This window comes from Python bivittatus, unplaced genomic scaffold, assembly GCF_059951505.1.
Source record: "Python bivittatus isolate LINGU-HERP-01145 unplaced genomic scaffold, Pbiv_v1 ctg000980_np1212, whole genome shotgun sequence".
Lineage (NCBI taxonomy): Eukaryota > Metazoa > Chordata > Lepidosauria > Squamata > Pythonidae > Python > Python bivittatus.
Window position 1 is genome coordinate 58179470 of NW_028277125.1, and position 27644 is coordinate 58207113.

General features: G+C 37.0%; 2 protein-coding genes and 1 long non-coding RNA gene across 9 annotated transcripts in view; 1 reads left to right on the top strand and 2 right to left on the bottom strand.

The window, feature by feature from the left end:
* The window catches only part of ATE1 (arginyltransferase 1), an 86582-nt gene extending 79522 nt beyond the window's left edge, over positions 1 to 7060 (bottom strand). For 4 of the 5 annotated variants that reach the window (XM_088132357.1, XM_088132356.1, XM_088132353.1 and 1 more), the window contains exons 1-5: positions 6928 to 7060; positions 5090 to 5153; positions 3766 to 3828; positions 2135 to 2238; positions 765 to 1013 (exon numbers count right to left, since the gene is read on the bottom strand). In XM_088132357.1, coding sequence (XP_087988483.1) covers positions 765 to 1013; positions 2135 to 2238; positions 3766 to 3828; positions 5090 to 5153; positions 6928 to 7033 — 586 coding nt within the window. In that variant the 5' untranslated portion in view covers positions 7034 to 7060. The remainder of the gene's footprint in view (positions 1 to 764; positions 1014 to 2134; positions 2239 to 3765; positions 3829 to 5089; positions 5154 to 6927) is intronic. The other variant, XM_088132354.1, reaches the window with a different exon arrangement.
* A 251-nt stretch (positions 7061 to 7311) lies between these two features.
* Positions 7312 to 14982, top strand: LOC148213597 (uncharacterized). Its single transcript, XR_015794464.1, has 3 exons — positions 7312 to 7673; positions 8671 to 8790; positions 14835 to 14982. It is a non-coding gene; the product is annotated as an uncharacterized LOC148213597 (long non-coding RNA).
* Positions 10791 to 22415, bottom strand: NSMCE4A (NSE4A component of SMC5/6 complex). Of its 3 annotated transcripts, none has more exons than XM_007430086.3 (11): positions 21820 to 22415; positions 21093 to 21173; positions 18772 to 18902; positions 16949 to 17100; positions 16011 to 16110; positions 15226 to 15316; positions 14573 to 14667; positions 13857 to 13905; positions 13629 to 13717; positions 13043 to 13126; positions 10791 to 12909 (listed from the first exon to the last, which is right to left on the bottom strand). In XM_007430086.3, the coding sequence occupies exons 1-10, from the start codon at positions 21971 to 21973 to the stop codon at positions 13061 to 13063; spliced, it is 1008 nt and encodes a 335-aa protein (XP_007430148.2). In that variant the 5' UTR covers positions 21974 to 22415; the 3' UTR covers positions 10791 to 12909; positions 13043 to 13060. The 3 variants fall into 3 exon arrangements, with proteins under 3 accessions (XP_007430148.2, XP_007430147.2, XP_025023624.1); XM_007430085.3 differs by having other exon boundaries at positions 13038 to 13126; positions 21820 to 22410; XM_025167856.2 differs by having other exon boundaries at positions 13038 to 13126; positions 21093 to 21219; positions 21820 to 21946.
* Between the last annotated feature and the right edge of the window lie 5229 nt (positions 22416 to 27644).

Below are 27644 nucleotides of genomic sequence, written 5' to 3' on the forward strand. Positions count from 1 at the left end.
AAACTTCCTTCTTCTAGTACAATGTTTCTCAACCTTGGCAGCTTGAAGATGTGTGGAATTCCCAGCCAGCACTACGGTTGAAGTCCACACATCTTCAAGCTGCCGAGGTTGAGAAACACTGCTCTAGCAGAACTCCTGCTGAACACAGGTAAAAAACACTGAGTTTACTTGCTGAACCCAGGCAAAAATGCTAATCTATGTATGAAATATAGTCAGATAAATCTGAGAATTGTGAATTACAAATTTACAGGCACCTTTACCATGAAGGAGCTAGTGAAATGAAAAAGACATTTGCAACATTTTTTTTCACTCTTAGTTATCAAGATTCTCGACAAACAAGAGGCACAACACAGTTTGTTAATGTTAGAACTCAGTTAAGTAGAGCTTAAGTTAGTTTAAACAGCTACAGTTAAGACCGGTGTCTTTTTCTCTGGCAAAAAGGAAAACTTGTGCCAGAGAAAAAACGAATAAAAGGATGAAATACATTTTCTTATGTTTGGTTGAGAGGGAGCTAGCCTAAGTTCTGTCCTATCAAACTTAATTAATACCGAATAAAAATTGATGTAAAATAACAATGCCAATACAGCCTTGTAGAAAGGAATGGCAACAGATCCTTAGAATGAAAGAGTTCATCATGCAATTATTAGAATTTGTTTCTCCCAGGTGGCTCTCACAATCATGAGACAGATACAATACAACATAAAAGAACAGGCAGATGTAAATCTAGTTGGCTGTATTAAAACAAAACAAAATGAAAGCATTACCTGGCTTAGGAGTAACGTGTCCAATACGAGCTATCTGTAATGGCTTACTGGAATCGGCATTTGATTTCTCATTACACAATTCAGAATTTTTCGAGTCCACTTCATTTATGTTTGTTTCTTCTGTCATTTCTTCCTCTTCTGTAGGGACAGTGTCGAGGGGTCGCAGTTCAGATTGGCTTCTGACAGGTGGGCTTTTTAGTGAAAAACTACAGCCATCAGCCTCTTTGGTGAGAGACTCCATGGGATCTACTATAAATAATAATACACACATACAAAACAGGAAGAATGCAAATTTCACTGTCAGTAAAAGGTCACTATTTCTACATTAACATAAACAAATTTCATTTTTTTAACTACAGTTCCAGCATACATAGGTGATCCCCCAATATTTATATAACTGAGCTTTCAAAATAAATTATTATTTAATTAAATTTGTATATCACCTGACTCCCAAGACTCTAAGTAGAATACACTGTTGTCAAGAGAAATTGTACAATCCTTTCACCTATGCTCTATACATACACAATGGATTTAGGTGACACCTCATACATTTCATTAGCAGCCTGAACAACAACCTGACGTAACAACCAAAGGAGCTAACTTCAGAGTGGAATTCCACAACCACATTAAATGCCTTCTTAATATAGCAACTTTTTGAATACAGCAACTGAAAAAGCAAAGACCACCCCCAAAATTAAAAACAAAAACCAGGAAGTGGCAAACAGCTCTTTTGAAGTCCATACTGTAAAAATAAGGTGACTTCTTAATTTCTACATTGTGAAGTCTTTGTGTTATGAAAGAAAAAAAATAGTTGATACAGAAATACAGTGTATCAGTGGGTGGACAGAGGAATTAGCAAGATTGTATGGTTGGTACTCGATATATTGATGAAGAGAAATTAACCATATAAACAAAGTACATTAAATTATTTTAACAATGTGAAAAAAGATTTGAATTGCTGGCCCCAGTATTATTTAATAATAAATACCTCCAATATAAATAAATAATATTCAACAGATTAGGGATAGATCGTCATGGAGAAAATCTATGTGGTTGCTAGGAGTTGAAAATGACTTGATGACACATAATAAATCAATCAGGGTGTATATATAAACTGTTACTCAGATATGACACGGAGACAGAACAACAAAAAAATTGAAAATGGATTCAATACTTTAAAGAAATAGTCACAACACAACAATGGGAAGAATTATGGAACAAATCTATAAAATTTCCCCCTAGTTATAACTTAAGAGAAAACTGATATAAAACATTGTATAGTAGTTTATATTAAGTGATTGCTGTCTGCTTTTTCAAAAATTTCCAGAATATACCAGCAACTAATTCTTAAAGGACACCTAAGCAATTACCTTCAATATCTGCTTTAGAATGTTCTCCTTTTATTAAAAATTTCAACATTTTCTTTAAAACTTTTTTATGTGATTTGGAAGGTTGGAAATGTAATGCTTGGCACCTAAAAGAAAAAAAGCAGAAATGCAGTCAAGGTATGTCCTAACTAATATAGTAATTAAGCATGGTTTTGATTTGTATTAATTAATCATTTAGTCCAGAATCTAAAAAGCTATGTAGGTATAGCTATTAGTAACATCATATGTCATATAAGCAGTAGCTTCAAAACTTGTGATTATTTTGGGCATACTTTGGGATTATGGATCCTGCTTAAATATCTGCATTCCTTATCTGGAAATTAAAATCCAGTGAAATATCCATAGTATTTCAAGAAGTCTTTTTAATGTATAATATGATCAATAGTTATATAGCACTTTTCAACAAAGGGCTACTTAAGTACATTATTAAAAACACTGTACATACAGAACAATCTGGCGTAAATGTATCTGTCTGATATCTGTAGACGGAAAGAAGCTACAAGCAGGAGTAAGTGAACTAGTAAACGAGGTGCAGCGCATTCCAACCCTATCCTAGGCTTAGTATAGAAACCACGTCCACTTCAAGACAATGGACAACCCTCCTCTGCTCTTAGCATCAAAATGCAATGAACTGTTGGAAGAGGAGCAGAGTGCTGCATCTTCCAGCAGACCAGTAAAATATAAGAAAAGTTACTAGTTTGAAAAAATTACAAGGCTAGAAAAGGGAATTCAACCCAGCAGCCAGAAAATGCTGTTTTTCTGAAACAGCTTCCCTATATCTAGACTGGTTCCCTCAAGGAGGGCCTATGGAAAGCAGTAAAGATCATACTGTTCCAGAGAACCTTTGGGGACTGACTAAGCACCATCTGGAACCAGATTTTATTTCTTAATTTTTAAATTAACTTATTAGTATAATGTTTTATTTTTGTTTATTTTGTAGTGGTTGTGTTTAATTTTCTGTAAGTCACCCTGAGTCAGTTACAATTCAGAGGCATGTAAGTTTAATAAATAATTAAAAAAAATTTTTTTACCAACTAGGTCAGCAGTTCCTAATCTTTCCCTTTATGAAGATTTTAATGCAAACTTTCATTGTACAGTAAGCCTTTGATAATCATCTTATAGCCTAACATAGCACACATGTCCCTCCCATGAAATCTGTGGAACCCCGATATTAAATTAAAATTATTTATAATTAAAATGGCTATAGCTTCACAAGATCACCAAATCTCACAATACTGAGATAGTCCTTTCTGAAATCTTGTAAGATTTTAGTCAAGAACACAAAAATTTGACAGAAATTTTGAGTGAAAATATTAAAATCTTGCAAGATTTGGACATATCTTGAGATTTGAGGCTTCTTAAAGCAGTTTCATGTAAGCATTTCCTACATAATGATTACTTGAATCACTCTTCCAAACCATCTATGGTATAATACTGGGAATTATTAATTAGGAACCACTCTGCTAAATAACTGCTATTTACTCTCATTTACAAAGCAAATTAGGCTGGGACATACTAAACACTTAATGCTAAAGAGACATTGGAATCTATCAGCTGTACAACAGCGGCACTGAATTAGAAGAAAATATTAATTATTGCACATAAGGGCTTACCTTATTGTATATTGAGGACAACATGTCCGATTCATAGTGGGCTTATAAACATATTTTCCACTCCTGTGAATTTTAAAAAAGATGAATATATTTTAATGAATTCTTAAAACGCTCTTACGCTAAAAAATATAATAAATACCATACCTTAGAGGCAAAAAAGTTTTATATAAGCAATTGTGACTATAATAATTTTATGAGCTTTACAGAAGCCATTCAAACGTTTGATGTGTTAAAATACAAATGTTTACATAACATAAATCTTCTGAGCTTTATGAATGTTAATGTAGTAAGAATCCCATCTTCCCTTTGATGGGATGATGCTGGTAAAAACAATTTATTCATCTTCATTTTCCTGATATTTTTACAACTAACATTATGGTATTTTGGATAGCTATATAAATATTGGCTAGTTATGCTAGCATCTTAGCAGTTTAGCTCCTCTAACTTTAATGGACAGTTTCCAAACTACAGAGAGAAGGATGCTGATGACATTTAGCATACTTAAGTTCTGCCTCCCTTTAACTTAAATTCCTTGGAATGTAAGACTTGCTCTCTGCCAAAGCAATAAATATTGGATTCAGAGTGGTAAGCTAGCCTAGATAGGATTCCCTTCCAAACTTCCATTCCATGATAACCAGAGATACAAAGTGCCAGTGTGCCATACAAAGTCCCCAAATTTTATTTGGTAGATTTATATCCCAGTGTTCCTTCAGGAGCTGAAGGCAGCTGTACACATTCTCTCCTCCAGCTTTAACCCAGCCACAATCTTGCGAGTTTGTGGACTGAGAGAGAATGTCCCATCTTCCATAGCTGAGGTGGACTTGAACCTGGGTCTTCCCAGTTCTGGTCAAATGTTGTAACCAGTAATTAAGAAGACCCTGAATTTGGAATATTCATGTCTGTGGAGGTGGGGCAAGCTGAGTCTATCAAGCACATCATCTTTCAATGTTCATTCTATAAGAACACACCACAAATAGTAACCAGTAGATTACATGTCAATCTATCCAGAATGTTGTTTATATTACTGTGAATACTTAAAAGGCATGTTGGTATAACCTCTTACCCTCTATTTTATACTGCACTACTAAAATTAATATTTTGGAGAATTACTTCATGTACCAAGATGACAACTGGTGTCATCACCTCTAGTTATGTCTAATTATATAGGAGATACTTAGTGGTTTTATGTATTTTATAGGACATGAATAGGTTTTTATTGGTTATGATCCCATATTATTTACACTGGTCTGTGACCAAAATAAAGATCTGAACTGGAATATTCAATTAATCACTTAGACTAGCAGCGCCCAGAGACATCTCTTACCTTCGCCATCCTCGGTCTATAAGATCTTGGTAGTCTTGAACAGCCAGTGAATGACTCCACATGCCTAGTACAAATATTCATATAGAAAATATTCATACAAAATATGGGAAGAACTTTGCTTTAAAAAAAAGGAAAAAATGCTGCCTCTGTGGAAACCTTCCCACTTGCATGTCTTAATAACACAAACTATGTTTAAAAATACTATTGAAACTCCTCAAAATCATAGTTAAAACACATAATTAACATTAAAACAATGTTTCCGTACATTCTGCTACACCCATATGAGGCTCCCTCAACATGCTGCACTTATTCTCATTCATTAAGCCACTTTATATTATGGCTGGCTTCATATAATACACCAGATGAAAATGCAACTGGCTGGCTTGTAGCTCAATATGTTCTATGATTCCAGCCAGTGAATTAATTTATAGTTCATCATGTTAGATGACCCAAGCAATTGGTTCTATTCAATAAACCATGGATTAGCATGTTGCAAAAATACAATCTACAAATAAGCCTTCCTGAATTTGGACACTCTCCAGATGTGACAGTTTTAACTTCCAGAATTTGCCAACCAGCATGGACATGGCTATGAAATCTGTGATGATATTCTTATCTGAAGAGCAATTATGTAGCAGAAGACTGCTGTAAGTGGATCCAGCAATGAGACAGCTCAGTGCAACCCTCCATCTAGTTGAACAGTATATCCCACAAGACCTCCTTTAACTCCTTTAAATTTAAAACAATTACATTGTTTTAAATATCTTTTCATTGATTTATTTGCTGTATTCTGTTATCTCCTATTCTCCTGCTATCTTGACTCCACCCAACAAATCTCTATTTCCTTTCTTTAAAGTCTTTGATTCTCAGTGTTTATGTCTGCATGACATACTTATCCACATGTAATTTAATAACTGAAGGCTGCATAAAACAATGAAGCATAAAGTAAATACAGCCTAGTCAGATGCCTATAAAACACTAGCCTAGTAACTGTCTAGTTTATGATTCCATGTATTGTGGGAATGCCACCCATTTCTAACAATTTGCACTGATTACTTGCCCATCCCTATGATATATATATATATATATATATATATGGATAAAAATGTAATAGTAACAATAACAACAACAAATCTTTAACCCATATGCCCAAGCCTATGCCCAATTCTACATTTGTTCCCAGGCTTCTGATGAAATGTGCTGTGGCTTACAAAAGCTTATGGCTTTTCATAAAATGTGTTAGTTGTAAAAGGTGCTATTATACTTCCTCTGAGTTTTGACTCCCCACCTCTGTGATTCTTATTGTGCAAGCCAGTTCCTTCAAACATAGGAGGCCCAAAGAGACAAGGATAACTGGAGACAGGGATTTGTCCTTCCGTAGCCAAGAAAGACACGGGAGTGTATTGGTGGGACGGGGCAAAAATTAAGACAGAAAAGCATCAGATAACGTGGACTCTGCACCCTGAAAACGGGCACCATAGTACTTTCAGAAGTAAACAGGTGTTTCATTTTCCTGTTTCTGTTTTTAATTCCAACTCTGATGACTTAAATTGCAGAGAAGGGCCAGACGGGACGCGGCTCCTTTGCGCGTTGCGACACAGCTCCGTTAAGTGCTTTTTAAAGATAACTTCGAGAGGCGCCCGGAAACGGGCTATGGGATGGCACCAAGCGCCGCCTGGCCTTTGCCCTCGGCTGGAGCCCAGCATGCCCCGAAGCCGTCCCAGCCCGACTCCTTCCAGGGGCTTGCCTTCACCCTAAGCACGGCCCAACGTTTAAAAGGAGTATCTCTGGTTTCTGCTCTGTTCAGCTCCGCCTCCGCTCCCATGCCCGCCTCGTACCGTGGGAGCAGTTGCCGGTGTCGTTCTTGCAGTAGCCGCACCGGTAGCCGCCGTCTCCCCCCAAGTACTCCACGATGCTCAAGGAACTTCCTCCCATCATCGCCATCTTAGCCGCCCAGCCGGCTGGCTGCCTCCGCCTTCAAACAGCCCCGTGTCCGCCGTCCAGCCAGAGACCTCTCGGGCGCCCTAAGCGGCGGCGGAGGCGGAGGCGGAGGCGGCCGCCATTTTAACCAAGGGCAGAATGCGGCTGGGTCGAGCAACGGAGCACCTCCAGTTGCGAGCGCATCTTCCGGTTGCCAAAGGCAGGGCACGGAGCTTCCATTTGCGGGGCCAAAGAGGACTTCGTGAAAGCCGGAAAGGGGGGACTTATTAAGGCTTACTTTTATCCCTGTGCTTTAGGGTGACAGCCTCCAGGGGACTCGAAGCCTTGTTCAAGATAATTAGACAGATGAAGCTATAATAATTTGTGTTAGCATTTAACAGCCTGCAACAGATTGATATGGCTCCCTTACTGGACTTCGGCTTTAAAAAAACGTTGTGGTAGGCGGGGTTCCACAGAGACAACTATAGGTTATTTAAAAAATGCGCCGTCTGAAAAAAATATATATTTATTTTTAGAAGCTCAGGAACCGCCAGTTCCTCCTCCTCCTGCAGTGTTTTGGAAACAACAGGGTCCCGCTATTCAAAACTGCAAAGTACAGTAAGCTGCAGCAGGGTTGGGGTACGTCAACTCTATCTGTAGGCAAGTAAGTACTTCGAAAGTGAATGTTACTGTTATACTTCTACTGCTAAAGACCAGGAAGGAGGTGAGGATTTTTCTCCTTCAGGTGCCAAGATGCTCTGAAGGGGTGCTGTTTGTTGCTCTTCCTTGGGCACAAAAAAATGTTAGGCTGTCCAAAAAGAAGACATTAAAAGTAAACATCGGGAAACGCCTGAGAATCATTTTAGGAAGGCACCCTAGGTCCTCTAAGTAAAAGTCTAATTGTATATTGTTAAAGCCAGTGCATATTGCAATAATGTCTGGGTTTTTGTAGTGTTAAATCCTCTACTCTGTTCTTGCATCTGTAGCACACATCTGTCAACTCCCTCTTTATCGATAAGGCTAAGCGTCTCACCGAGCATTGGGTGGCTCTTTTAATGAAGTCATGAGGGCAGAGCTTGGGTAGCAGATGGGCAATTAACGTACCTTTCACCATCTTTCTTTTGGACTACATAAGCTAACTAAGAAAATTGCAAGTATGTGGTGAAGCAGTCACTATATGTAAGAACCAACAATGGCCATTTGGGGGTTCTTTTTTGCACCCTCATAAATAGATCCAATGTGAACCTTTCCCCATCTCCAGGAAATAGACATCCAACTGCCTAGTTCTCTTAGTCTTTGGAAGAACTACTTTTGGACAGCTTACTCTACAATACAATACAGTACCGGTTGCTCCATCTGTATTTTCAATAGATCCATGAAAGTAAATGTGCTTCTGTCCCCGCAACCTTCATCCTGCTTCAGCTCACAGTCAAGAGTTCATTGCCTGGTTGTATTTTTTCTGCTTTGGAAGATCATCATCCAGCACTCAATACATTCCTTAAGAACTTTTCAGGACAACAAATTATCTTTGACAAAACACATGGGGCTGCTGCTGTTTTAAAATTGACAATATTGTTATCAATTTCAGTATAGCAATAATGAATCAGAGTAAACAGCACTGTCTGGTTTGTTTCCACTAATTTTTTTTTTCATCCGTGCAGAACTGAGAGCTGTTCATATAAAGTAATGAAGAATACCAGAAAGTTTTGCATGCATGAGTCTGTTTTTTTTTAATCTGGAGTTGCATATTTTCCCCAAATATGTTCATTCTTTCTTTCTTGGTATGTATATATATATGTGTGCATAGATAGATTATAAGCTGATTCTTTGCATGTTCAGTCTATTCTCTTCTGACTGCAGAAGTATTCATATAGTTTGAACCTCACACTTGGACACCTAAGTGTTCCAACTGTTAGCTTTTATTAAGCATAACAATAGTGATGGTACATATTCTCATTTGTCACAGAATACAGTTGGTTAAGCCATGATGGCCATATAGTCACAAGGATGATGAGATATAGTCCTTGCATACCATTCATTCAGCAACTGTTTGAAGTTACAACAGCACTGAATAAGGGCCTTACAACCAGTAAGGATGTTCTGGTTGTTGCAGCGCTCCCACGGTCACATGAACAAAATTCAGCCCTGCCCATGTTTACGACCACCCCCCCAGCTGACCTTTGTGTCATCTTCTCCTGCCTCCTCTCCACTGGGCTCACCATCCCAGCCACGCGTATGGAAGGTGCCATGGAAATGTCTTGCAGGCCAGCGAGTGAGAATAATGGCAGGCAGGTGTGTGCCGTGCTGCATGCAATTACTGGCCAGGGCCTCCTTTCACATGCTGGCCAGGGCCGCCTTTTGTGCAGCAGCTGGGTCCTCGTTTCATGCAAGAAGGTCCCAGCTGCATCAGCGCAAAAGGACCAGGCTGGCATGAGAAAGGAGGCCAGCATGAAAGAAGGCCCTAGCTGCACCAGCACAAAAGAAGGCCCTGGCTGGTAGTGGCGCACAGTGCAGCAGGCAGTGTGGCAGGCAGGGCTGGATGGCAGGGGCAGCTGGAAGGTAGGCAGGGGGCCAAAAGGGCAGAGATGGAGGAGGAGATAGGTGGTTGGGGGGAACTGAAGTGGAGACAGTCCTTACTTTCTTCCAAGAATGGCTTGGATCCGGGTGAGTCCTCACGTAACAACTGTGTGGGATTCGCTCAATGATAGCAACTGGGATTGCTGGAACTGCTGTTGCTATGCGGAACAGTCACATGATGTTTTACTTAACCACATCGCGTGGCATTAAGTGAGGACTACCTGTACCTCAATAATTCCAAGCACAAGAAAATAGGATTTATTTTGCTTTTTGATTATGTGCCATCAAGTTGGTGTTGACTCTTAGTGACCACATAGATTTTGCCTTTAGTTAATCCATTATTTAGTCCTACTAGGTAGAAACAATGGCAATCATTTAAAAAATGTAGTGTATTGTTCTAACCATTTCCATCATACTCATCAAAACAAAAAATATTTTTTTCACCTCTTTTCTTGGATGGAGAAAGTATGTGTATGCTCTATTTCTTAAAACTGTTCCACTTACAGGTGTGGAACACTTTTTAAAGTGTGAAGATAAGCTAATGTTGCAGATACAGAATAGGATATCTAAGAGATGTGTCCAACAGATACAAATGGTGATGAAAAATGCTGTGCAAGTTATTAGTATGATCACCATATTGTAATGGCTATACCAAAGACTGAGATGAAGAGTTATTTACAAATCTGTATACCACCCACTCCCAAATGGCCCTGGGCACATTGTTCTCTAAAAATCACACAATCAGAAGCATATAAATTCTAGGTCTAGCTAATAAGATTTCAAGCCCATTTCTAAACTGCAGTAAGAAGGTATCCTGCCTAAACCCCAACAACAGTTTGTTCCAGAAAAAAGCTCCCTCTTTACTGGAAAAAAATCCAGAATTTTACTGTTGCACATCTCACTGCAATTATGTCAAGAAGTACCCCACTAAAGTTCTGAGAGCATGGCTCAGTTTTGCAGATAAATTAGGATTAATCCATATAAGGCTTTGAGCATCAAAGGGAGCACTTTAAATTGGTTTCAAAAAGCAACTGGCAATCACTCTTCCAACACAGAAATGATATGGCACTTCTGAGGTTCCATTCACTACCAATACTGCCCCACTGTAGGCCATCCACAATTTCTGGACCATGTTTAAGGGTAGCTATACCATATTCTAGTAATCTATCCTTGAGGTAATCAGCCCACGTGCCACCAAAACTGAGGAGGGTGTATGTTCTTTATTAGCCAAACTTGATCCAGACCCTCACCTGCTATAGATAAAAGGGTTGTATGGTACCTGTGCAAGACTTTCATTTAATACTTTCAGCTTAAAGACATTAAACATAATGTATAATTTAAAAAATCAATCTAATTTTTTCAGAGACTATAATGGTTTTGCTATTCAAGTTGCTACAATATAATTTGAAAATAAGCATCATACACATTTGTTTTAATAGTAAAAGCATATATAGCTTATTTAGAAATCTAAAAGTGATATATAATGGTAATAAAATATACAATAACAAAACAAAAATCATCCATTAAAAACATATGGGCAATGACTAACAAGTGGGAAAGGACGGTAGAAAATGTTGCCTGAAACACATTAGCATTGGTACATATTCTATAGCTCTATCATTATTTTATTTGTACATCTGTATTTTTTTGTTGCAATGACCTTCAGATTTAACATAATTGCACTAGGCATAAGGGTACACATGGGCAAGCTAGGAGAGAGAATTCATATTTATCATATAATCCTACATTGTTGTCCTGTATACCTGAAATAACTTAGCTTCACAAGACTGCAAGTTCTTTGACATTTATTAATGCAGTCAGAATACAATTGTCTAAAATCTGCTCATCTGGGTTAAAAAAAATTAATCTTGATGCATTTATATTACGTACTGGTTTGTATAATGCCCATATGCATATCAGTGTTAGAAATCCAGTAAAGGAATAATACATGTTAGGAACTGAAGAACACCGTAGTATTTTCTAAGTTAACAACTAATCCAGTTCTACCTATTTTTTTGTCTCAGCTAGAATACCACTACACTTTGTTATTTTGCAAGATTCCAAGAAAATACTATCCCCTTTACTTATAAAGAGAAATTCATAAGATCCAGGGCATCTTCCCATGATTCATTAGACTGCACCTTTAGTTCTAAAATATAGTCTTTTCAAAGCTAAAGCTTCCATATTATCAATATGGAATATATTTAATATTTTACTTACTCTGTAAAGGTTAACAACTTTGCATTACTCAAAAACTGACTGCAGAAACATTTGAAATTATTAATCTGTAAACATACAGCACATTGCAAAACAATTTCATGGTTTCAAAAAGTATTTAATTCCAAATGGATGCTTCTTTCCAAGTTTCAATCATCTATAACACTGAACGACATCCACTATAGAAGTTTCTTTGTTCTTACAAGCCACTTCTCAGACATTCTACTTCATCCTTTTCACCATAAACGTGTTTATGTTAAAATGCAGAATTACACCAAAGTAGCATATTTTAATCAGCTGTGTACATTCTATAATGTAGAGAGCCTGATGTACCTTTCTTCTCAACCGTGCATTTCCACTCTCCCTTTTTCTTCCCTACACCTTCATACACAAATAATGAAGTTCAGAATCTAATTCTGCTATGCAGCTGTAAGATTTATAAAAGTGCATGTTCTCTTAAAATAAGATATGATTAACACATACTGCTGCAACACAAAGGAACTGGGAAAGGACCATTCTAATCCCTTAAAATCTACATTTTCAGGCATGACTATTTGAGAGACCGCCTCTATTAGTATGAATCTGCCTGGACATTAAAGATAAATAGAAAAGGCCCTTTTAAAAATGCCTGTGTCAGGAACATAAAGAAGCCATGTTCTGTGTCACTCCAAAAATATAGAGCAAACTCCCTTGGAAGCTGTGGCAAGCCCCCACTTACTCTCTGGAGAGTAATTAGTACCTTCCTCTGTTCTGAAATAATATTTCATATTTTGTTTTACTGTTAGCCAACTTTTTGCTTTGTGGAAAGCTGAAGTACAAACTGAGACAACATAAGGTTGACCAAATGAATGTGTAATAAGAGGAAATACGTTCAGAACATAAATGTGAGGAAAAAAGCCAGTTTGAGACTAATCTGCTGTTACATCAAAAAACCCATATATACTATATTGTATAATACAACACTGTTATCTAGAAAACCTGGAAGCACTACCTTATAAAAGCAAATATGCAATACTTAAACAGGAAGGTTTTACTAGTTTCCTCTGTGCTGTTCTCCTGCCAAGGTCATCTGGTCTGTGTAAGTGTTCTTATGGAATTATGGATACCTGCATAAAAAAACAAGATTGAAATTTGCAGAGGATAGATAGAACCCAAGCCAACACAAACTAACTTTTATTATGCTTAAATATAAACAACAAAAGCACTATCAGAGAAATTAAACAAAAAATAGTACCTTACATTCAGATCAGCTTCATCTCATGTCAGTGGCTGTGGAGCAGGTGGAATCATGTGCTGTGAAATTTCAAATGTCTTTACAATATTCTATTTGAAAAATAAAAATTTAATGTCTTTAATTCATATATAAAAATGTGCATTAATAAACATATCTACCTTTTTCAGCTACCATTAGCTAAAATATTAAGCTGTTAAATGCACAATTATGTACATCACAAGTTAACAGAACATCTGACTAGCATTTATTCAACTTTGCCATAATTTTATAAAGTAAATTCTGGATCTAGCTGAGTGCTTCAATTTTTAAGATGGGAGATTATACAAAATACATGAACTGAAATATGTTGTTACTCTGGTAAACCGCCAGTCCATCTTACTGTGATACACAAGTTGAAGGAAGAAAAGAAGGGATGGGGGGGAGATATTTTTCTTCCTCTTCCAAACTAAAAAAACAGGAACTTGGCTTTCCATATTTTTAAGACCTAAATAATATAGATATGCTATTCCTAGGCATAACATTTTAGGCATAGAAACACAGTTCAGGGATACTTAAACAGCTTCAGGAAATAAAAGAATATTTTCATTATACCTGCCATTCTTGATAGCTCATTGATATTACTGCTTGTTTCTGTGCCTGAGTATCCTCATCATTTTCTCCTCCTCTTGAATTTAAAGGTTCTAGTAAAATACCATATTTTAGGAAACAAATTTATTTTAAAGAAACAGAAGTGCCATTACACTAAAACAATATAAAAATCAAGTATATTAGTCAAATTAAAAGACATTTGTTTAAAACCATTTCTAATATTAGTTTTACCTATTACAGGAAGTTTATTGTGATCCAGTTTTATTCTTGCAAGTCCATCCTAGAAAAAACACAGCTCAATTTACCCTTAAGATAGCAAGACCTACCAAAAATAACTCATGAAATCTGAAATGCAGTATTTGTTGGACTGAATTCAACAGTGGTAAGAATGTTCACAAAGCAGATTTAGCCACATTATTTGTTTGGCTTTGATTAAGTGGATTGTATGAATATAACCAGTTGTGGTACATTAAATAAACCAGGATTAAATTATGATTTAGTACAAAAAGCAAACCCAGCCACTCAGAAATTAGTTTTCCAGTTTTAATCTTTTAAACAGCAGATAGATATAGGACTTAAAACCAATAATTATTTCCATTATGACAAAACAGAGAACCAGATTTCTTAACTAAAAAAACAAAAAAACAAATCAGCATGATCCATATTTCAAGTACCTAAATATCTGACCAAATTCTTTATTGTTATCAAGCTTGTTTCAAAATCAATTTATTGATTATCAGTGTTAAAGTAAAGTAGTCTGGTTTTTAAAAAGGGGGATAATAAATTATAAGCATACATCAAACTATTTTTATTACATGAATGATAAAGTAAGAATTAGCCAACTAGCAGCCCTCCAACATGAATGTTTCAAATCCCATGCTTGTTTACATCTGTGCCACAATACGTTTTGCTTTTTATAATTAAGGGATCAAATTGTTTCTCCTTACCCTGATTAAGAATGAGACATGAAACATGTTTTCCACAGTTCGTGCAAAAGAATTTGGGTCAGTCACAAACTCAAGGAAGGATATTGGTGTATCAGCTACAATATAAAAACATATTTTTGATACATTAATTTAGCTACCTTCCAGCCTATTTCTGGTTTACTTTTTGTGTTTGATTTTATCTAGCTATAATTTATCTATCAATGGAAAAATCTTTCCTAATCCCATATTTAATCTTTTTCATTATTCAATTTTTTATTTAAAGGACAGATCTAATCCATGGTCTGCAGAAGAATGAAAACTGGAAACTGAATTATTGTTACAGATCTTAAATATAAGTTGTCTGAATGGTTGTTCCTACAGAAAGGTATGATCACAACATCAGATTGAGAAGTATGTGTAGATGGAGTCAAATCAATGTAAGTGAACATTTCCAGCACAAATATCACCTTGAAAATTAAGCTAACTGCAGAAAAAATACAAGTAAATACCAAGTTTACTTGAAGCACAGAACCTCTTTGTAACTTCAACTGACCTTTTCTGCTCAAATATTTAAGTTTCTCCTTTTGTAACATTCGCAATACAGGTAGTCCTCAATTTACGACCACAAGGAAAGATAGAGGCAACTGTATGTATGTTAAATTTCATTAACTCACGGTCCTCCATGTAATAGGCATTTAAGAATCCCAAAATCCTTTCTACTTCCTTTTCAGTAGCTTCTTGATGAGATCCTTCCATTTTCTCTAACTAAAAGAAGAATTAATTTAACAAGCTCTCATTAATCAGCTATATTCTATGGCTATATTACAGCAGTCTTCCCTTTCCCATTATAGCCTTAGATTAGATTTGTTTAAAAAGGTTGTAGTTTTCTTAAAGCATACTTTATTATGGTGTCTCCTAACCTGCAAGACTTTCATCAATGTAAATTTGACTTCTGGGATAAATGAAATATATTTTTAAAAAGAGTAAACATCTGAAGCTGATGTGAAGGTTTTCCTACATGTTTAGTTATCTCATTTCCTAATAGGTATATGACGTATGCAAACATCTAACAGATATGAGAAAGTGCAAGAATACAGGGTTGACCTGAAGTAATTCTACTGATATGCAGAATAAGCTTTTAAAGTTGGCTTTAAAGTTTCATGCACCAATTTCAAATTACAATAAAGAATCAGCTGCTTCAATACACAAAATTGTCCATGTATTCATGTTAGAAGATTATTGTGACAAAATATTATACCCTGCTCCAGTACAGTAAGCAGAACCAAACTTCTGCATGAAAATCATTGTTCACCAGAGTCCTCTATTTGCATAAAGCTTTGTCATGACAAAGGATTTCTTTATGTATCTTCTTCTGTTGCTATAGTATGAATTTCAATTGGAAATATCCCATCTCAAAATTAATGTTTTAAGCTTAATATCTCTCTCACACGTAACTCACTTGTGCAGGCATTACTCTATTTCCATCTGAAGTGTTCTTCTTTCGTTGCCTTTCAATTCGTGGCCTCTCAGCAGGAGGATCAGGAGTAAATGTACCCAACCTAAGCCAATTGAAACATTGTAAATTCCTTATGTAACATCCCAAATAATCTGAAAATGTAATATTGCAATTCTTTTTGCAAGCAGGGCTGACAGTACAAACATACAGCAACATAAGCCTTAAAAAAAGCAGTTTTTTGACTGCTGGGAGATTAGAATTTCTTTCAGCTTCATGCCTTCAGATCTAATAAAGTTTTGATTTGATTTCATGTCAAATCATGTCAGTTTCATGTCAGATTAATGCATATGAATGCAAAGTCCTGGTCTGGTTGCTCTCAACTACACATATTTCTCACTCTTATTTCAAACTTTAAAATATTATTACCTAAGAGCAACAAAAGGAAACATTAATAAAAGGTCTCTAAAGCAAGGTTGGAAAGAGTATCTTCTTCCATTTATGGAATAAATTAGGGGCAAAGGCATTTTCTGCCCAGAAATCTCCTTGCCCCAAACCCAGCTGACGTATGTCACACGGAAGCAAGCTAGGAATGACAACATAATGAAAGATCTCTGGTTCCTTTATCTACAGAAATCTTAAAGTCTTGTCAAACATAACACAGAAGCCAGATATTTGGCTCACTTCAAAATCCTAATGGTCATTTGAACTTGCAGTAGTATGAAACTTCCAGAAAATACATGTGAGGCTTCTCAAAGTCCATGAAGTGCTAGCAACAAGGCTTGATTAGGGAACAGAGAGGACAGTAGACAAACACATCTCAAATAATTTGCGAACTGCCTTAACTGTGCAATTCAACTCCCAAACTACAATGAACTTATAGCATAATTCCTGTGAAACATATCACACCAGACTGAATGGAAGGATACCACAAAGAAACTCACATGAAATGGAAAACTGGTGCCCTCCTAAAGTATGTTTTTGCTTCTTCACCAAGTTTATGCCAAGCATTATTAGGTAAGAATCCACTAGCAGCTTGTTCTTCTTCACTATCACTTTCTTGTCTTTCCAAACGATTTAGACCCATAAGTGATAACTGCAGAAGAAACATATTATGGTATCAATTTGCATTTTTAGCAAAAGTTTATGACATTATGAAATTAGAATTCAATTTAAGAAGAAATATAACATTAAGATGCATGATATTTTAAAGATATTTGTAATATCATGCTCACGGAATTACATTCATGTCTAAATCTATTTTGAATGATGCTATATGCATGTGTAAATAATTCAAAATATATTGCAACTTTTATCTGAAATTACAACACCCTAATCTTTGGGGGAAAAGGAAGGTCAGCAATTTATCTTTTTTTTTCCTTAACAGGAAATTCACTTTAAAATATATGGTGTAAGTTATCTCTTTGCACACAGAAGACAAATCTCTCCCCTCTTACCACTACCTCCTCCAAAAATGCAGAACTAGTCACATAACTTAAATTGAGGAGGCATCCAATTCTCTCCTTGCAGTGGTACAAGGAGCTGTGCCTTAGCTACTATAACGTGATTCTTACTATAACGTGAAGCAGACAAATACCTGTTTTTCCCAAACCCAGACTACCAACTGCCCCAATTTCAACAACTCTGGTCTGTGACCCCAACTAAAAAAAAAGTAAATCTAAAGAAATCTGAGCCATAAAAATATAGAAGATATTGTTCACATTTTCATGTATTCTACATATAATTTTCTTTGGCTCTGTTATATCATGATTGGTGATGGAGCAGAAATGAATATTAACTGTGACACATGGCTTACAATTCTGTCAACTACCCAATGAAGCAAAATAATTCCACAAGATCAAACATCTTCAGATCACTATATTTTTTATACTGAATAGTTTAATTTTCAATACTGCAAGAATTCAATAATTTGAAGTTAGTGTGGAAAAACCAGGGAATACATTTAACCAGCTTACATTTAAAATAAGCAACAGGGTTCTAACTCCTGTTAAAATATATGATTAATGCAACAGCAGTTTTATTCAGCTAACAGACTGGCTTCCATGAATTCAAGGACCTTGAATGCACTGTATACTTTCTTGTTTTCATCTTCACAATCAATGAAAAAGGGAAAAATCACAATCCAAACTTGTGCCATTTAGAGAGATTGGATAAAATTTAGAGTTCATGTTTCTTTTATATAGTTAAGGGTATGCTGGTGAAGAATTTTAATTTGTAGATAATCTTAAACATAAAAGCTAATATCAGACTATGATCTGCATTAATTAGTTAAGAACTAATAGTACAATTTGTGCTATGATGATGCAACCTTTTGAGCAAAGCAATGGCTCTTAACTGTGAATTGAGACTTAGAAACAAAACAGCCACAGCTGTTATGTTTTAAAAATTTTAAAATGTAATGTTAGACCTTGGGTTGTCTATCCCAAGCAAGTTATAGTGTGTGGGCCATATGCTTCACACATTTTAAAATTCTATAATTTTGCATTACAACTGAATCAAAATATGCCCTAAGAGCACTCTAAATCTGATATTTCAGTTTATATGACTGAGATATTTAAGTATACTTCTAAATACTGCTACTAGCTTTGCAAAAAAAGTTATTTTTTTTCACATTCACATTATGAATACATGAGTTACTATAGTGAATGTTGCTAGAGATCATAAAAAAAAGATTTATACAATCAAGTTCTATTTAATAAAACAGAAAAACTTTATATTATTATACAACTCATCGCTGCAAACTTACTAAATCTTCAGCAAATGCAGATGGATCAAATACTATCATATCTGAATGCAACCGGTTTGCTTTTTCTTTTCCTAGATTTGATGCCAAAACTAGAAACTGGGCATCCAAAGCAGCCTCCCTTGCACAGGATACTGTTTTGAAAGAAGAAAAATATTTTGCTGCAGTCAAAGGCAACTGAAGACAAGAATGTAATTTTCATTAATATCCAATTTCTGATGAATGCCTGTTTCCAAGAGACCCAAGTTAACTAAATAAGAGTTAATTAACCATTCAATGTGATATGCTAGAAGAAAAAAATGTATTTTTCTGAGATAATTCTAAGCCAGGATATGCATTCCAATTATTTGCTGTATGATCTGCTTGAAGAACAGGGAAGATCTACTGTAATTGGCAATATTTAATAATTATAATCTGTAAAAAATGCTGATTTAGTATAGGTCACATTAGTTTCATATTTTTTCTTTGTGACTATTTTAATAATTCTGTTAACAGCCTGACAATATAACAAGACTGGACATTACTGGCAGTGACTCCCTACCAAGATTTGTTTAGAAAATCTTGGACAAGACTAGAATCAGACTTCAGATTCAAACACTAAGCTCTATATTTTTTGACAGGTGAAAGCTTAGGAAATTTCTTAAACTTCAGAGATTCAATTTTTTAACTACAGAATCTGAACAACATGGGACACGCATAACTAAGTACCACCATCTTATTAATAATATCCCTACTGGTATTATTAATAAGCTTGCTCACTAAGAGAGAGGATGGGTGCTTGGAGAGGGAGATAGAAAAAAAATGAACCCTTATCTATTATCAACCTCTCAAGATAACAAGGTGAATCAATTAAGAGCTGTGTCAAGAACGACAATCACATTTCACAATCACGTTTACAGTATTTTATCAGCAACTCAGTGTAATCCACTGGCTAAAAAGAACAACATGCAGGTGTACTAGAAGCTGCCATTTTTCTCCAAATGAAATAAAAGTTAGAGATAGAGCCATCAGGGCCTCAACAGTGAAATAAAGATGTGATTTATTAAAACAGTTTGAAAAATTACAGATTTGTGTCTCTGACAATTGATCTCCAAACACTAATGGGGCTAACTACTTCTCAGCATTGGATTTCATCCAGAAATAAGATTACATTCCCTTACCCTCATCTTTTTCTGGAAAAACAGAAAGTAATAAAAAAAGTTCTTCCTTGAAGCTTAAACTCTGAGGCTTGACAATCAAAGGCTGTCTCCAAAGTACACTAAAACTTCATTACAAGAGAGACCAAAACAAAAGAAAACCACTATCACTCAGAACTAGATAGCCATTTGTAACTGAAAAGGCAAACAAAGAGATTATTTCTTTGTTAATATTACCTTGTAACGTTCTTTAGACATGATCTATGCTACATGAAATGCATTCCCCATCAGTAAGATATGCTTATTTGTTTACCTAGCTCATTTGCAGTTGGTCTGGAAATGTGGGGCTCTAAGACCAGTTAGAAAATCTGCTGCTGAAAGTACTTAAAGACAGTCTGAACACACAGCTAGTCTTGCATTCTGTATTTCATTTTACCTTCCCTGGGAAGTTTCTGAATTCAGTTACAAAGGCTACCAATTAATAAATCAGAACAACATTGCTATGTCAATATTGGTTATATGCTTGGCAGTGTTCATAGCTGCATCTGATGCATCATTTAATTAATTAATATTTGATAGTTGTGTATCAGTTTTATCATTTACTTATATTATTCTATATATGTTCACTATGTTCATTATTACACTATTGTTTTGTAAAAACGTGCTATGGGTTTCTGTTAATACTTAAAATAAGAACTGCTCTTACGGCTGATTTTCATATCTTATCATTTTATGTTTCATATTATATCACTTGGTATAACATGTCCTGGCCCACGGAACATGAAAACAGTCTACTAATAAATAAAAATGATACCAATACCTATAAACCAAAAAGAAAGTGGCATATCATTAAGACAGAAACAACTAGTGAGGAAAAAAGATGAGACTGCATTTTGGATTGCCTTTAATTATAAAGGGAAATAGTCATTTTCCTCTCTGCTTTCCTCCTCTAGTTCCTTCAGGCCTCTAGAAAGTTACTCCTCTTCATGCTTTCTGAAGAATACAGAAGGCTACTATTAGTAAACAAAGCAACTTACATTTTTCCTTGCTAGAATAAGTTGAATGTATTAAATAAAAGTGGCAATGTCTCTTTGTTTGACACATGTTCTTTCCTGTTTTTATTTCAAGCCATTTCTAAAAGGAAATCAAGCACTGAAGAAATAATATTCTGGGTAATTCTCATCTTACCTCCCTTAAACAGGTTATTAGCATCTTCTAGAGCCTCTGTCAATTTATCATTATTGGTGCTCAGCATCAGCTCATGGTTCTCTAGAAAATCAGGAGGGGAAAACACCATATTTTACGGCTGAGATACCTAAACCAAAAAAGTCACCCTGTTAAAACCAGTATTTGCACCAATTTGCAAAGTAGATTTCCATTCCTTGAAGCTCCAACCACAACATGCTCAAAGATTCCAGAAAGACTGAGAACATATTTTGATATACCTTTTTTCATAAAAAAAAGAAAGATTGTGACAACCCAACGAGGAACTTGAGGCATTTAGACTTCATTCATTTAGAAGGCACCAAGTTTGGGAAAGAAATCTCAGAAAGACGTGAGTTCTCAAGAGCTTGTCTTCAACCAACTCGAGATCGCAAAAAACTGGGGAGGGAAAAGGTGCAAGACTGGATGGATCTCACTCATGTTTCCCACGGGCAGGAAAATGATCCCAAACCAGGAGGTGAGCAGATATTTATATATTGCGCCGCTATCTTGCACGCTCCTCAGAGAGCCTGAAGCGCCACACTCGGGAGTTTCCCCTCTTTTATCCCCACACCACACCGTCCCCGCCAAGCAGACGGGCCTGAGCAGCAGCGACCGATCCAAGGCCACCCAGCGCGTTTCCCGGACCGCCGGAGGCCTGATCCCGGATTAGCCCGCGCCATTTCCCTCCGGTCCGAGGGGAGGCACCTACGCTGAACGGTAGAGATGAGCTCTCGGTACTGCTGGCGGATCAAGCGCCGCGTCGGCATGTCTTCAGAATCCTCCCTGGCAATGTCCTCCTTGGGGAGGCCCCGGCCGGCCCCTCTCCTCCCTGCCTGTTCTTCGCCGTCCGAGTCGGACGCCATTTCGGGCGCAGTCACCGGCCTCTGGAACGTGGCACAGAATCTCCGCGGCAGCCGGTACAGCCTCAATCGCGGTGGGCGCCGAGATGAGCCACCCTTCGAGGTCCCGGCCTAGCCTCCCGCCGAACGCCGCTCTCGCACAGCTCTTCCTTCCCGCGCAGTTGAACCCCGGGAAAAGGGGTCGGGAAGAGGCGGTGCGAAGTCCGACGTAGAGATAAAAATGAAGAGGGAACCTTCGATGCGAAAAAGAAACTCGCTGTTGTCCCAATAGACTTTGGAACGGTCGGAGTCACTTTAAGCCGTTTACCGTTCTTTAATTTGTAACAAAGTGTCGCTGCAGGGCGGGTTCTCCCCGCGATAGGAATAAAAGTTAGGGGACGTTGACAACACAACGTTGGGTCTGTCGTTGTAAAATTGTGTAGGCCGCGGGTCCTCGGAAGCTTTCTGAAAATGGTGACGGCACGTCGGCGGGTTCAAATCAGAACCCGAACGTTGCACTTCCCAAATGTTTCCCCCATCACCTAGAACAGCGTTTCTCGAATCGGCCACTTTAAGATGTATGGCCTTCAACATGCTGGCTGGGGAATTCTGGAAGTTGAAGTCCACACATCTTAAAGTACCTGCTATAGTTGATTTTGAGACTTGCTGACCTGGAAGAATAAATGAGGAGGTGTTGGGCGTATGTTTTAGGAAGGCGCCACGGGGGGGGGGGGAGGAGGAGGGGGGGGATCGTTATGCGTTTTTCCTGCATGTGCCAATTTTGGGCTGTAGTCTCCATAAATACTGGTGGATGATACAGAGAGTCACTGGAAATCTAAATAAACTATTTCTTCAGGTTTATGGTGCTCAGTCGGTTCCATGCCCATCCTTCAAGACGAACATAATTAGTAGTGGGGTTAGCTCGCAGAACCACATAGCAATAGATTTTTAGATCACATCCTTTTCAACAAGAAATAATATTGTAGAAATGACCTCATTGAGTTTATGTTGTTGGAGATACAGGGAAATCAATGCTTTATTTAACCATATTGTTCCATTTCAGTAAGAAGCAATTACATGGACTGACTCAACTTCGAGATTCGGTATTCTCGGATGTTTATGTTCTTTCGAAGTTTATCTCTTACCACATGGCAGTTGACTTTCGGACAAAGAAATGGACTCACAGTCGAAAGACTCACTGTTCAGCATGGGAAAGAAACATGCTTCAAATTATTCAGTGGTTTATAGATGAGCTACAGATGACTAATGAATCATGGCATCAGTTTATTGATATATGTATGTTTGTAAATACATATGCTTTTGTCTTTTATCAGCTTTTCTCTTTTATAATTTTGTGTAATCTTTATATTTTATTTAGTGTGTGTGTGATATATCCATAAACTAAAAAGTAATAAAACATGCAGTAGAAAATCAAGTAAGGATGTCTAGTGAAGAAACGTGCTCGTTTTCCTAATCTAGTTCTGAGTTGCAGGGAAAGCTACTGAGTGAAAGTACACAGATACCCGAGTTCTGTTGTTATTCCATTTTGTTTTGTTTGGATTTTTAAGTAAGAACTGATTTTTTTATTACAGTGAAAAAAACTTGGGTTACCTCCAGCAGTGGCAACTTACAGTCATCCAACATGGTGCAACTGGCATTTTAAGGATTTTGATTTAACTAAGGTACTTTAGTCAGAAAATTATGCAAAAGAATAAAACCAAACAGAGGTGAGAAGAACAGAGTGTGACCAGCTATCTAGCTGTGTTGTGTTTTGCTTTGTTTCTACACTAAGATACAAACCTTTAGTCACAAAAATGAATTTGACAAAAAATCAAAATAATGGAAGGATGAACCATTATTGTATGTTTAGTATATTTCCCCTAGTGAACAGAAATATGTTTATTTGGACATTGTAGGAGGAATGTTAGTCTATGGTGGCAAAAATTCAGGAGTCTGGTAGCATCAGTCTAGCCCTTCTCTTAATCTGATGAAGTGAACTGCAGCTCCTGAAAGCTTATGCCCATTCATAAAATTTGTTAGTCAGAAAAGAATCCTGATGTTTATTTGCAGTCATTCTTTAGCATGATTTACAGACTTTATGGGAGTCTTATACAAAAATATGGGAGACTTTAAACCCATATTTTTTTCAAGCTTTATGATGGTCAATTGCATTTTAAACTGCATAAAATAGTATTCCCTTATTTTAAAATGTATTGAATTGCATCCATGTATTAAAAACTGTTCACACGTTTTTGTAATAAGCCTTTTCATAACTTCTATAAGTTCTGGTCCACCATCGGTACCACTAGACTCTCTATAAGGACATTTAATATTTAGAAGTCACTATAAAAATACTGTTTTCAGATGGCAGTAACAATCAAGCCACACATAACTTAGAGATACGCTGCAGGTTTTGTGGGTGAACTTTATTGGGGTGAATTAGCACATTGGGTGTGTTTGCATTGATGTGCTTATCCATGTTTTACTGAGCTCTTGTGATGCACGGAACCCTAATCTAACCATCTGGTTTTGCCCAACAAGCCAGGCTAAATACAGTATATAGTGATTGACTAAGTGTTTGTTCCTGTTTATTTATTAATTATTTATCACAGGTGACTTTATGCAACTTCAGTCAAAAGAATCTGAGCAACTCACAAAAGCCAGCATCAATTATAATAATAATAACCAACACCAAACCACATACTCCATTAACTCCTCAATCTCCATCTAAACAGCCCAAGCTTAAGCTCTTTGAATTAACAGTGTTGAGCTAGTATAATAATTTTGAGCTAGTATATTTCTGGGAGCAATCAGTTCCACCGGAGGGGACCTCTGGCAAAGGATATTTGCCTTTAACTGCCTTCCCTGCCGCACTTCAGACAAAAGAAGAAACACTCAATATACACTCTGCTGGCACCCTTTGGAGGTCAGATTCTACTTGAAATAAGCAGTCTCACAGATGCCCAAGTCCCAAGCCATGTAGGATTTTATAAATTATCACCTACTCCTTCAGTTGCACTGGAAGCAAATTGGCATCAGTACGGCTCCTGTAGTACTGGAAGTTGTATGATAATATTGCAATGCTTCTCAGCCTTAGCAAATTCAAGATCTGTGGACTTCAACTCCCAGAATTCCCCAGCCAGCATGCTTTATGGTTTTGATGATTAGACAGGATAGGTTATAGAAAGAAGAAAGTTATGTTGTAACCATAGAGTAAGAGGTAAATTTATAATTGTTCTTATAATTGCTGTAAATAAAGTTGGTAGCTACTTCTTTGTATCTTTTTTCTCTCTTTTCTATTTTTCTTTTACTTTTTTTCCTTTCTTGTACTTTTCTCTTTGATTTCTTTCTTTTTCTTTTCTTTTTCTTGCCTTATATTAGTTTGTATTAGTTTTTAATCTTCCTTTTTAAAAATCTTTAATAAAAATGATATAGATATATAGATACATATATACACTCAGATTGAATCACCATTGCTAACTGGAGGAGCAAACTACTCTATTACAAATAATGAGCCTCCAGATGGATTAGTTTTTTTATTTTGGGTTGCAGTTAAAAGCCTTACAGTGCAGATACAAAGTGTATCTGGAGGAATATTTTGTAATGGTGTTTTTCCTGCACTAGTAGTGCCATATCTCCTTCCCTGCACCCCCAGGCTTACCCATCTCTATAGAATAGTGTTTCTCAACCTTGGCGACTTTAAGATATGTGGACTTCAACTCCCAGAATTCCCTAGCCAGGCTGGGGAATTCTGGGAGTTGAAGTCCACATATCTTAAAGTCGCCAAGGTTGAGAAACACTGCTATAGACAGTGACTTTCTCATTCTACAGTTATGTTTGTACAGTTGCCAAAGTACCAGGGCTGGAGATGAGCTAATAATATTGAAGCATTAAGACAGAAGCTGCTCTCATTATTCAGAAATATTCTGTTTACAGGCCACAAGAGTTTCAACAACTCTGAAGAAAAAATGGGTTTGACCAGACAATAGAGGGCTACAATTACATACTAGAATCACATGTATTATGACCACAATGATTCCACAATTATTATTTTTTTTCCCTGAAAAGCTAGACTTTTTTTTAAAAAACAACTAAGCATTGAGCTTTATACCAGAGCATGGTATTGTGAGTACAGGAGAAGTAGGTGTTTGAAAGGTCATGTGTATTTTTAGCCATTATATTTTGATCGTTCTCCTCTCCTTGTCATTCTTTTTAACTCTGTTCATTTCATGCAAAGCTCCCCATTTCTGGGCATTAAAGCTTCAACTCTTCACAGGTATGGAGTTTAAAAATTATATGAAATAAACACTACAGTACTAATTTCCCACTGCGAAATCTTTTCCCAGATCAGAATCAAAAGCTTGGTTTCTTGTTAACTCTCCTTTTGAAACATTAGCTGCTTGCTCCTGGCCCCAGCCCTGCTGAGGGAAGGGATTTCTTTTTGCTATGTTTTGTTCCTCTCGCAACAGTGCATGGTCTGTGGGGGCCATTTGGTTGCAGAAAGGCAGGCCAGCTCTATCCTTGCGTGCTGCCCTCACAGGCAATCTGATTCTGCTTCAGTGAACAGGCTCCTTGCAAAGCTGAAGCACATTTGACTTGTAGCTGCTCTCCCCCTTACAAAAACCGTCTGGGGAAAAAAAGCAAGCTAAGGGTAGATGGTGTCAGAAAGAAGGGGCGGGAGAGTTCCCAGAGTGCCTCAAGGCCACGCCGGAAATCATTCAGCCGGATCAAGTCCTCATGCAGATTGTGTATCAGGCCAATCTGTAGGAAAATGAAATAATAGAATTACTTTTGAGCAATGTTTTTTTCTGTGGAAAATAATGGGATGTTTCAATCATGCCACTGTCAACTTTTATGAATAGTTATTATTGAATTAGTCATTAAATTTGTATTGTCCCTTTCAGCTGTAAGCTAAAGGCAGCTTACATTGCATCTTTTTTCATTTCTCCATACAACAATCCTCTGAGGTACCTGAGGCGGAGAAAGAGGAAATGGCCCAAAATCACCCAGTGAACTTCTGTGGCAGAGGGTAGAACTGAACCTGGGTTTCCCCAACCCAGTTACCGCATCTAACAGTAGATGCACTACACCGGCTCCCACAACTGGCGTAGCTGATACTCCAGACAAGAGTCTTGGTGGGGATAGCTATATATATATATATATATATATATATATATATATATATATATATATATATATGCTGTATAGTGTGTTTACTCAATATTATGCATGTAAACTTTAATTTTTGGCAAGGATGCCACAGGTTTTGGGTATAGGCAGGTGTGCTTGCTTACCATTATAATTCTGCTTACCGTTATAATTCTATCATGATACGCAGGCAAAAAGGGATATGGATGTGTATACACACACACATTTATAGAAATATAAACACCTATATACTGCACCTGTATATAGAACAGTGTATACACACACACACACACACACATACATCAACGACTGAAACCAGAAATATACAGAGTAAAAAATCCATCAAGGCTATGCGAGAGAAAATACACACCAGCACCAGACCTCGTTCTGAAGCATGCTGGTGCCAGCTTGCAGAACCTCCCAGGATATATGTACTTCCTTTCCTTTGTAATATTTTCCCATTCAGGAGCCGACAGCTCCTGTAGAGTAGTGACGTAGTGCAGCTTAGAGCTCCCGGGTCAGATTCCTTACCCTTCGGTGTTATCCA

Excerpts from the sequence above, each read along its gene's own strand:
- NSMCE4A (XM_007430086.3), bottom strand. The coding sequence starts at position 21,973 with ATGGCGTCCGACTCGGACGGCGAAGAACAGGCAGGGAGGAGAGGGGCC. Across the intron at positions 21,174-21,819 it reads GCTCATCTCTACCGTTCAGC|AGAACCATGAGCTGATGCTG; the intron begins GTAGGTGCCTCC and ends CTGATTTTCTAG. Across the intron at positions 13,127-13,628 it reads TGAGCTATCAAGAATGGCAG|AATATTGTAAAGACATTTGA; the intron begins GTATAATGAAAA and ends TTTTTCAAATAG.